The following is an 11,031-nucleotide window of genomic DNA, read 5'->3' on the forward strand; positions in this document are numbered from 1 at the left end:
ACCCTGCACTTGAGTAAAGAATCACATTAAAAAAGTATAAGGTATAATATTTTCTTGTCCAAAACTAAGGCAGAATGAACAAAAGTAATGAGCTCATCTGATCCTCTCCTAGCAAGCCTTGATTTTAAACAGTATTCAAAATACAAAGCCTAAGAGAGGATGTTGTCACGATGATTATTGCGCTTTCTCAGTGTCTTGCTATAGGATTAGTTTTTCCTTTAGCAATATATAATTTCTTTTCCTGAAGACCACACAAAGTTATCATTCTCTGAAAAGAAAAAAAAGCACTTAAAGTTTTATGAAGTTATGACCTAGACAGAAGGATACAAAACCAAATTACGGTTCTACGATTCAGCTATGTCATGATCTAATATTGTTTCAAAATTATTCTGTTATTTAGGATGGCATCATCTTCTGAACACCCGATGTGCTCTTTGGCATGCTACAAATTCAGCAGATGCACTGTCTTCTGGGCTTTACAGCTTCTTCTGACGAATGTACAACATTTGGAACAAAGCCACTCTTGACACCTTCCCATCCATCTTGTATTGAGATTTCTCCTTTTTTTACAAGTTCATAGATGTCTCGTGTAAGAATTGTAAAGGACTCTTCAACATTCGTGGCATCTTTTGCTGAAGTTTCTATATATTTCATACCACAGTCAGATGACAGTTTTTCAGCTTCTTCTCTTGTAACCTCACGCTGTGACACTAAGTCACATTTATGTCCTACTAACAGGAACACAATCTGAAAGGGCTGCACATGCATTTTTGCTTCTTCTAGCCAGTCTTTCACATGTTCAAAAGATCGTCGATTTGTGATGTCAAACACTAGTAAGCCACCCACAGAATTGCGATAATAAGAGCGTGTTATTGATCTGTGAAGGAAAAAAAAAACCAAAATTAAAATACATTTTCACCTTATTCATAAATAGATTACTTTTCCATGTGGCAATGTGTTTTCATCCACTACAAGTTTTATGAAATATCTTTGCTTTTTTAAAACTAATTGGAATTTATTAATTTACCTTCTACACACAAAAATGTTGCTTTTTCATTTTTTCCTTAAATTCAAAATTCGCTTTCTAAACATTTTTGAAGCCAACATCTCTAGTGCAAATTTTAAGTGCTGAATTATTCTGCAAAGTACTCTTTATAAGCAAACTGTGGCACATGTTCACAGAATTAAATATATATATTTATTTGTCAAATACTTGTTGGTGTTAAAGTCTGAGTCCTTCAGTTTTATACAAACATGCACTTCGCTTTGTTCTAATGAATTATTTCAAACTGAAATATGTAGGCAGACATCAAGAAACCTGGAGCCTAAGCTTGCCAATGTACAAGTGTATCCATTTTTATTCCTTGCAGAAAAATTCTTTGATAGAAAAGTTTGTAGGGATAATCATAATTCTTTGTGCTTGCAGAAGTCAACAGGTAACAGACTAAGAAAGGAAACTTCCAAAACAAAACTGTCCAAAAGTAACTGAGCTGGGCAAACACACTTGTTACAGCATTGGCAAGGAACACTTTTACCTCCAGCACCTCTCTCACACAGAGGTTCAAAAGCTCTTTATAATTGCATTTACTCTTTTTTAGCATGAGACTTCCAGGACTAGCAACAGGTATTTTCTACTATTGAGTCCTCTACGTTCCAGAGCATTCACTGGAAGGAATTCTGGAAGAACGAAACCCTTCCTCTGCTTGAAAAGATATTTAATATGCTCTAGAAGAAGAAAAAATGTTTGTTAGAATGTAGAGAGAGAGAAAGACACAGGGACTAAACAATTATTGTAAGTCTCTAATCATGAGCAATACAGGAGGATGGAGAAGGTGAGAAGAGACATTTTAGAGGAAGTGACAGCCTACCAAGGAGTGGACGCAAGCACTTGTTACTAGCATAAATATATAGCTAGTGTATATATAAGTATTCTCCAGCTGAAATGAGATGCACAATCTCTATTAACAGTCATTATTTGAAATTACAATTTAGCCAAGAATTAATTCCATTTTATCTTACGATTATGAAGAGGATGCAGCCTCAAAACTTTTGGAATCAGGATGAACAGTACACAGTAACATATCTTTCCATAACAGTAGCTCCCTCTGATTTTCAGTGCATCGCATTTCATACAGTGTTTTATGACAATTTGAACATAAGGTATAATTAGTAGCAGTAGTCATATTACACATAGGTTAAGTGCACAGCTAGATAAGGCTTAGGTTTCTTGGCATATCTAAATTTATTTAGCCACAGCAAATGGCATTTGAAATGGTTTTATTTAGATAACAGGGAGGCATTGTTTGTCCTAATGTTTATAAAGATTTTTCTATATTCTCAGCAATAGAGTCAATGGAGTGTCTCTCTGAACAGTTCAAATGTGAAGACAATAGGATCTTACCCTCAGATTAATTGAAATAGCCTGGATACGAAAAATGACACGTGGTTTCACAAAATTATTTAAGACTGTAAATGAGGGGTGTCACATTTTGTGAAGTATTAAATAAAGGTGCCATAAAGATCTGTTTCAGGTTTTCTTAAGCATTTTTTGCTGTAAAGCAGTTGCAAACACAAATGAGTACATTAAAATAATTCAAGTGGTTCTAGCAAGAGTGGAAGTGGGTAACAAAAATGGGATTCGACCTGGAGACGTAGCAGCTAATACAACCTATTTTCATTAAAAAAAAAAAAATCTTGAAAACAGTTATGCCAAAGAAATGCATTAGCCAGGGAAGAAAGTAGGTTAGTATTGAAAATGCAGTGCGTCATTTACCAAGCATTTCTATACAGAATGATGTTATATCATGTATCTATGAACTGGAGTACTGAAAAACAGCCCTCCATGTGTTACTGGGTGCTTATACACAGCAGTCACTACCCTCATCTGTTGTAACTCACTTCTGCAGGGATATGCTAATTTACACTAGCTGATGATCTAAGCCATTATCATTAATTATGTGTATGTATTGCCTGTAACGGAGATGATTAAAAAGCATCTGTAACTTTGGGCTGTACATCACAAAGACTGGGTGAAACTGTGGGAGAGACAGCAGTCATTTTTTCTATATTTTTGGTATGTATAATTTGAAATTAGTTTTCTCATTACCAAAAAAAGGTTGATATACTAGAGAGGCTTTGGAAAACAGTAACGAAAGAAAAAAGTAACACAAAGAGTTTTAAAGATACGTATGATACATATATCATGTTATGTGATTGTCTAACTGAGAAAAGGATGATGTTTGTAAAATACGGTCTACAAATATTTGAATAGCTTTACTATTCAATAGTTTTACTACTAGTAGTTATTATTTGCAGTTACATCTTAAAAGAAAGTATTCCTGACAGTAAGACAAAATTTTGAAGCAGAAAGTTTAGGCCATCAACATCAACATCATCCATTTAGGAAAATGTCTGGGCACATGAATGTGGTAGGATGTTCAACAGTATCTGAAACATCTTACAGATACAAAATATTTGACTTAAATATGACAATCAGAGTAGATTAAGTATTAGGCATATTTTTAGTAGACAGCTTAGAGTTATTTTGGAAAATGAACTGTGTGAAGTGGATGTACTTCTACTCACTTATACCCTGTATCACACCTAGAAAGAATGAAAGAGCATTGACTTAGGTGGTCTGGTAGGTGTCTCTGCTTTTGTTTTGGTTTGTTTTTTTCTCTATAAAATGAAATACAAAGGCAATTTTTGCCTCTTATTAATATTATCGCTACAGATTATGGGACTTCTAAGTGCCTTCACCAAGGGTTAGGCAGAACTATAACACGGACATCTAAAGTTGTGCTCCACTCAGCTTGTGTATCTAACCGTGGTGCCTGAACGAGTTCCCCAGGGACCCCAGAGCTCTGCCTCTACGCCGGCTGCGAGCCCCTCAGCGGGGACAGCCCTGCCTTCCCTCTTAGCTCAGATCCGAGCTGAAAACAAACCATTGCTCCAGGGGAGTGCCCGGAAGGGTTCTGCGTGGGAGGGCTTCCCAAGAACACACCAACACCCTCAGATGGGTTCAAGCTCCTCACAAAATGCAGAGGAACTTTCTTTTAGCACAGTGGAGGTACCCGTCTTTCTTACAGATTCCTCATGCGCTACTTCACAAGGCACAGGTCAGCGTTCATGGAGCCCATGGTACAGAGGCTGCTTGAGGGGTTTTGCTCAGAAGACGTACAGCTTTATAGACTTTACAGGCCATGTCAGTGCACTGCATGTCTTCACCAAAAAGCTTGATGATGAGAGTGCGTGGTAGCCAACAAAAGATAAGGAGGGCTGACAGTAAAAGGCTCTTCACGCAACAGCTGGTAGACTTGTAGATCTCCTTGGGAAAGATGTTATGAATGCAAAGAGTTTATCTGTGTTCCATGGAAGACTGAACAAGTACTGAACAAGAGACTCAGTGAGGTTTAGTAAGTAGACAAACTGCATCAGCCTCCCGAAGTCCCTCAAGTTGAAAGTACAGGATAGCAGAGTACTCAGGAGAATTCAAAGACTCTATCAGAGACAAGATACCTGAGTATGGACCATAGACAAAACCAGACTGGCCTTTATTGTATTCTTTCACAAGTAGGGAGTCTGCTTACATGATTATACACACTTTGGTAAGTGCTGCAAGATGAGACTCTAAAAACAAAATGATGTTTTTAACTCCCCTATTGTCACTTTTTGAACAGAAGGAAAAAAAACTAGGGTCCTGCAAGTTTTTGAAGTCAGAATGAGGAACTGGTGACAGGTCAGGTTTGATGTAGTCCAAGTTATTCATAAAGGATGTTCAAATTTCTGTTTCTTGAATTATCCCCATGCAGATCCTAAATTCTTGTTGAAATGATGGCTTATCTTACACAGTAAACTTTGGTTCAGCTATTTTGTGTCATTAAACTAGCACTATGCAAGGGAATGTGTTACTTGCAGCACCACGATTAATTTTCTGTGGGGAAGGAGGGAGAGGGGAGTACTTCCTTTAGTAGGGGGAAAGCCTTAAGTTAGGGACAGGGTGTGATTAGGATGAAAAGGTAACGGCCAAAGAGCAGCCTTTCTTCTAAAATTGGGGAGACAGCAATGAAGCCTGCCATCTCCTTCCAGGAAACCGTTCAGAGGAGGTGCTGGTTGGAAGTGGGAAGCAGAACTTTGTTCAGATTTAGAATCTGACAAATCTGCCCGTGACTTTGAATGAAATGGGGACTGAACTCCTATCCATCCCTGCATTTGTCTTTATTCATATGTTTTAACACTTTGTTTTTCTTCTGTTCCTTTGTGCCCGGTACTTCCCTGCTGCCTCCTCTCTCAGCTTCTCTTTCACAGAAGACTCTGAACCCGTCTCAAAGCGATAGCTAATGGAAGTGCCCAAACCAATGTGTCTGCCTGAGCCTTGGTTCAAGGTGCAAGCTGGTATTTCAGGAGGGAGTTTCCCTTCTTCCTATGGCTACACTAAAAGAAAGGAAACAACCCTCCTACTTAGCAGAGGTGACTGTAACCCCTTGGTGACCAGAGGCCTACATGGCTGTGCAGCTTCTCCTCTTTCAGGCTGGAGTATGAACGTCACGCCAGCCGCTGATGATGGGTGTGCTACAGCCTCCAGTCAGTCCACACTAAATATGTGAACTATTATATCATCTTTTCTTGAGAGTTACAAAAATTGACATAAGCATTATTGAAAGGTAATTTTTATTTTGTCCTCCATTCCATATAAATAAAATAGGGATTACAAAGCTCCTTGTCTATGCTGTTGTTAAATATGGACTGTCCTAGCATCCTCAAGATCATCCTAAGTTTTTATTTTCAGCAAGAATACTTGTATGCATAATATTTTTGCTCATTTCATATAATGCTTGGCATCTGTAATAAATGAAAGATAAATACAGATAAAGGGTTGGAGAAAATAAGTTTTTCCCTATTAGAACATGCTAAAAAGTAAGACTGCACTAAGTATTAAAAGGGAGCCACAACACTTTGATATTGAATGCTGGAAGGTTCCTCCAGATGGTTCTGTATTTGAAATTGCTGGAGGTGGGACTGCTCCTCAAGAAGTTGTATGTTGTGATGTACAATAATGATACATTAGAATGTTTTTCCGAAGGCTAACTTTGAAGTCTTTAGTTTTAATTGGGCATATTTGTTAAATGCACATCCTAAATTCTTTTTGAAATTATGACTTCCCATGTAGAATACATGTTGGTTTTGCTAATTAATTCTGCCTAAACTAGCATTATGGAAGGGGAAAATACTGTCTAGAGCCGAAGTCATCCTCTTAGCTTAATCTAAATATTAGGTTAAAGATGTAAGACCCTAATTAATACTCTCAAGAAAAGCCTTGGTAATATGATAGCCACTGAAAAATTGTTTCTGAAAATGAATTAGAAGATGTATTAATCACATCAGACTGTGGCTTTAGAGTGACTTTAAATCAGTCACAGTGTTTCTTCCTCACCATGATGTTACTGATCTTTACCAGATAAACCAAACTTTCACTAGAAGTTTTATCTAATTTCGAAGACTTATTTTTATACTATGACTAAAGACTACATTGCAATGGTATTAGTTTTGAAAATACATATTGCTTACTCAAAAAGATGAACAAGGATAGTGTTTTATTTTCAAGCCCCGTGTTAGAATGTATCTAATATCATAGTCTACTAACAAGTGGGTTAATGTAGTTGAGGCATCCCCACAATATTTTGCCTCTGAGTTCTTGAAATGAACTCTCAGTCTTAGCACCACTACCAAGCACTTTATAGCCTTGGAAGTTTCATGATTTAAATATATTGTTGGATTTAAATACAGGAAAATTAAATAAACAAAAAAAATGACAGCAAAGTAGGCGATGTGAAACACAGCCAAACCAGCAGATTGCTCTAAATGACAATTAATGTCAAGATAGAAAGATAGAAAGAAACCTAGGGTGTACCCCTCATTTAGCTTAGTCTGCATTATGGACCTGAGTCTATACTAAGCAAGTCTGTAGGTTCTTGTTCTACTAAAGTGTTAAAGTTATTGATTATGTTGTTGTTGTCCGTATGGCACCTAGCACAAAGGGAGATTCTGCTTAGTGATGACTTAATGATGTCAAAGTACATATAGTCTGCCCTGTGTGAGCTCAAAACAAGTAAACTGTCCAGCATCGGTGTTAGCAGCTTGCTCACCCTTCTTGTGGAAGGGGTAAGAATTACTTTATTTGAGACGTAATGCGAACAGTGCATGTTAAAGATGATTTCTAAGACCATGCATGAAATCCAGTTCAAATACAGCACCATCAATGAACTAGACACATGTAAGAACTTTTCCAAAACAATTTCTCCAAGAAAATAAGTACTCTCTTTCAAGAGGGTGTGATGGCAGGTGTGTCACACCTTATGTTTCCCCTGGGAAGGTCCTTTTTGCCTGGGACCAAAAGAAGGGGGTTATTACGCAGCCAGTAGTTTGCCCTGCATGCAGGGAACTCCCTGGGGAGCTTTAAAGCCAGATTTTACCTCCTCTAAAGTAACCAATGCAAGTGAACCAGAGCAGAATTGGGAATCAGAACTGCAAACTGCTTGGCGTTCCACAAAATTAGATTACTTCTTGGAGTAATTAGTTCTTTCCCAAGACCATCTTTGCTTGTGATCTGTAGTCTTCTCCATTAGCAGAGAACAGAATGTGCAAGATTTCAACCTGTGGTGTATAACTTCCTGAAATATTTATAATTTACTTGAGTAAGTGTAAAACAGACTATACAATAAACACTATGCTATTTGGTATACCAACTGACAAGAGACTCTTAGCAGAAAACCAAACACAAATGTTTAAAACTACTTCCTTCACTTTGTTTCTTCTGGGTATCAGAAAAAACACAGATGTATACTAATGGTAAATTTAAAAGCAACTGAATGCATGACTCATCACTGTATATCCCCTGAGCATTCCTGGGTTAAAGGACGGCTATCATTTGATTTAAAATGTATGCAAAACTCTCTGCATTTGCATTCCTTTCAGTCAAGTGCCTTGTCATTGGCTGTCCCTGCTATTTGTCAGCAGATTCAAAATAAAGAGATTATACAATCTTAGTCACTTGTTTACAAGTATTTTACATTCTTTGCTGGAAAGCACAAGGAGGATAAAAAATGTTAAGAGCTTGCCATTATCACTGTTAATTTCTTTGCTAACCCTTCAGAGGCCTGCCTGCAAAAATACGTATAAAGTTGTGACTCATGCAAGCCCAGGAAAGTTTTTTGTTGTTTCTCTGTAATACTTGTTATTGAAAAAAAAGGGTTGGTGCCCCCTGGTCAGGCAGTGAAATCCCACCTCTTCAGCTGAGTGCGAGAATCTGCACAACTGTTGCAGCAGAAGACAGGGGACATAAAGGAATCTATTCCGGACAGTGAAGAGACCCTTTTCAACCCCACTGCTAGCATCCCAGTAACAAGAAGTGTGGGGGTCTGGCACCACGCAGAGGGGCTATGCATCAGCCTCCCACCTGAGTTCATACCTGCTGAACCCCAAGTCCAAACTAAAATCCATACACAGCTTGCCTGAAGTGGCAAGCACCACAGGCACAACACAGCCACAAGAGTGAGTGAACGATAGTACCGGTTTGTATGTTGGGGAACGACCGTGACTCTTTTGGGGCAGGAAAAGAGGGTAGTTCTGCTACCTGTTTGTGACAGCGAGGAGAAAGGAGAGGATTTAATAGTGCGGCATTTGAGCAGGTTTAGCTACACTGTAAATGATAGAGGTGTTAGTGAAGGCTCCTGGCAACCATCGGTGCAGAGCAGGTGCAGAAGGCAGATAAAACACTAATAGGGGACTGCAGTTGGCTGCCCGGTGGCTTCCACGCTGCCAAGGCTGCACTGGTGCTCGTAGTGCTGCTGTGCTGGAAGGAGGAAGAGCAGGGAGGTGGCCTGGTCTCTCCGGATTGCACAGGAGGGAGAGTTATGGCAGAGGGAAATACTGCAGGGGAGGATGAGTTCTGAGGTGATGACAAAGTAAGAAATGCGGAGTGAAGCAGGGGCCTCCTGCGCAAAGAAGGGGAAAAAAAAAAAAAATGCAGCGGATGGGTTGCTACCCTAGGTCCAGGGCTTCAGGGCAAAGATGAGGGAGGGATGGAGAAACGAGAAGGCCACTTGTTACCCCCTAGAGTGAGCTGGGAGGGGAAGGGTAGGCGCTCCCCGGGGGGTGTGAAGGGAAAGGCTGGGCAAGGAGGAAGATCCTGGGGGGAACTGGTGGGCAGTGGGGCGAGAGGGATGGTGGGCCACGGGGCTGGGGGGCACCGGCAGGCAACGGGGTGGTGAGGCTGGATGGCAGTGGGGCGGAGGGCTCTTTGGGGCACAGCAGCCGGGCGGGTGCAGAGCGAGATGTGCTGGGGGGCAAGGCAAACTCCCTGGGGCAGCAGATGCGTCGGACGATGAGGGTACGGTGCGGGGAGGGCGGCGGGGGCCGGGGCTGCGGGGCAGGGCGTGCTCGGGGCCCGGCAGGTTTGGGGGGCCGGGGGAGGGGGGGGTGGCGGGGGGAGATCCCGGGTGCTGTACCTGAACCGCTCCTGCCCCGCCGTGTCCCAGAGCTGCAGCTTGACCCTCTTGCCGGGCTCGATCTCCACCAGCCGGGAGAAGAAGTCCACCCCCACGGTGGGGTCGGAGTGCAGCGGCCCCGGGAAGCGGCCCTCGGTGAAGCGGTGCAAGAGGCAGGACTTGCCCACGGTGGAGTCGCCCAGCACGATCAGCCGGAACTGGTAGATCCAAATCGCCGCGTCCATGGCGGCCCCGGCCTGGCCCGGCTCCGCCTTGGGGCTCTTCCTGGGGCTCCTGCGCGGCCGGTGCCTGCACCGCGCTCCGATCGCCCCAACGCCCGGCATCGGCGCAGCGGGCGGGCGGCGGCGGGGGGTGCGGCGGGGCCCGGGGAGCCGCTCCCGCCGCTGCAGGACGGGGCCCCCGTGCCGGCCGCGCCGGGCGGGGCGGGCGGAGGCCGGGTCCCCCGCCCCGCTCCCGGGGCGCCGCGCCGGGCTCCCGGCGGCCGCCCGGGCGGGGCGGGGCGGGGCGGGGCGGGCGGCGCCCGCGGGCGCTGTCCCTTCAGCACCGCGCGGCCCCGCTCCCGCCGCCGGCCCCGGCCCTCGGGGCCCGGCTCGGCGCCGCCGCCGCCGCCCCGGCTGCCCCTGGCCCTCCCGCCGCGGGCTGCGCGCCGGGGCCCGCCTCTCCCGCCCGCGCTGCGGTGGCGCGGCCGAGCCGCCCGCCGGGGCCTCCCACCATGCCGTCATGTGCGCGGCCAGACGGGCCCTCCCCCGCGGCGCGGCGCGGCGCGGCGGGCGGGGCGGGGCGGCCCTGCGCCCGCAGCACGGCGGGCTCTGCGGAGGGCACCGCCGGCCGGCCGCCCTCCGGCTGCGGCGGGGACGCTGTCTGGCGGCCGCAGCCCCTGGGCCGGGTCCGGCTCCGCCAGCGGAGCCGCCCCTCCGGCGGGCAACAAGTGCAGGGGTGGGCCGGGGGAAGGGGGATGCTAGCGGGAGGGGGAACCCGGCCGGCCTGGAAAATCCGGTGAGAGGGAAGCGGGCTGTCAAAGCGTGAGATTTGCAACGCAAAGCGGGAGCAGAAAGGAAGGAGCGGGGGAACCGGGTCGGCGGGTGAAAAAGGGGCAGGGAGCTGAAAGGATGCTCTCCGGTGTGGGGGAGCTGGGCAGGGGCTGGCCGGAGGAGTGCGAGCTGGGAAAGAGGCAGAACAGCACGCAGAGGGACGAGTGCCAGGGGGGCAGGATGGGCAAGTGGCGGAAGGGAGAAGGAGAGTTAGCGGTCTGCATCCTCCCGGAGAGAGCCGTGCAAACCGTCTTGAGACAAGGCGCAATACTGGAAACGACAGGGACATGCACTCTTCATCTCCCGGCGGAACAAACTGCGTATATCGCGCCTCTGTGAAAGTACCTTTAGCTACAGTAATAGAACAATTCTGTCAGTAGAGGTGCCCGCCGGAGAAATTTCTTTGCCCCCCTGGGATCTTCAGCCAAGTATCGTGTTATGACAAATCTGCTGAGCAACAGATTCCTCAGATGTCTTCTAAAGTCTCAGAACCA

The 11,031-nt window shown here is 44.9% G+C and overlaps 1 protein-coding gene across 1 annotated transcript; it reads right to left on the minus strand.

Annotated features, from left to right (window-relative positions):
* Positions 1-450: 450 nt before the first annotated feature.
* RAB39A (RAB39A, member RAS oncogene family) lies at positions 451-9,829 on the minus strand. The gene is made up of 2 exons (XM_075720275.1): positions 9,507-9,829; positions 451-877 (listed from the first exon to the last, which is right to left on the minus strand). Exons 1-2 carry the CDS (start codon positions 9,827-9,829, stop codon positions 451-453), a joined length of 750 nt encoding a protein of 249 aa, XP_075576390.1.
* Between the last annotated feature and the right edge of the window lie 1,202 nt (positions 9,830-11,031).

This window comes from Pelecanus crispus, chromosome 1 (genome assembly GCF_030463565.1).
Source record: "Pelecanus crispus isolate bPelCri1 chromosome 1, bPelCri1.pri, whole genome shotgun sequence".
NCBI classification, from domain to species: Eukaryota; Metazoa; Chordata; class Aves; order Pelecaniformes; family Pelecanidae; genus Pelecanus; species Pelecanus crispus.

Excerpts from the sequence above, each read along its gene's own strand:
- RAB39A (XM_075720275.1), bottom strand. The coding sequence starts at position 9,829 with ATGCCGGGCGTTGGGGCGATCGGAGCGCGGTGCAGGCACCGGCCGCGC. Across the intron at positions 878-9,506 it reads GCGGGGCAGGAGCGGTTCAG|ATCAATAACACGCTCTTATT; the intron begins GTACAGCACCCG and ends TTTCCTTCACAG.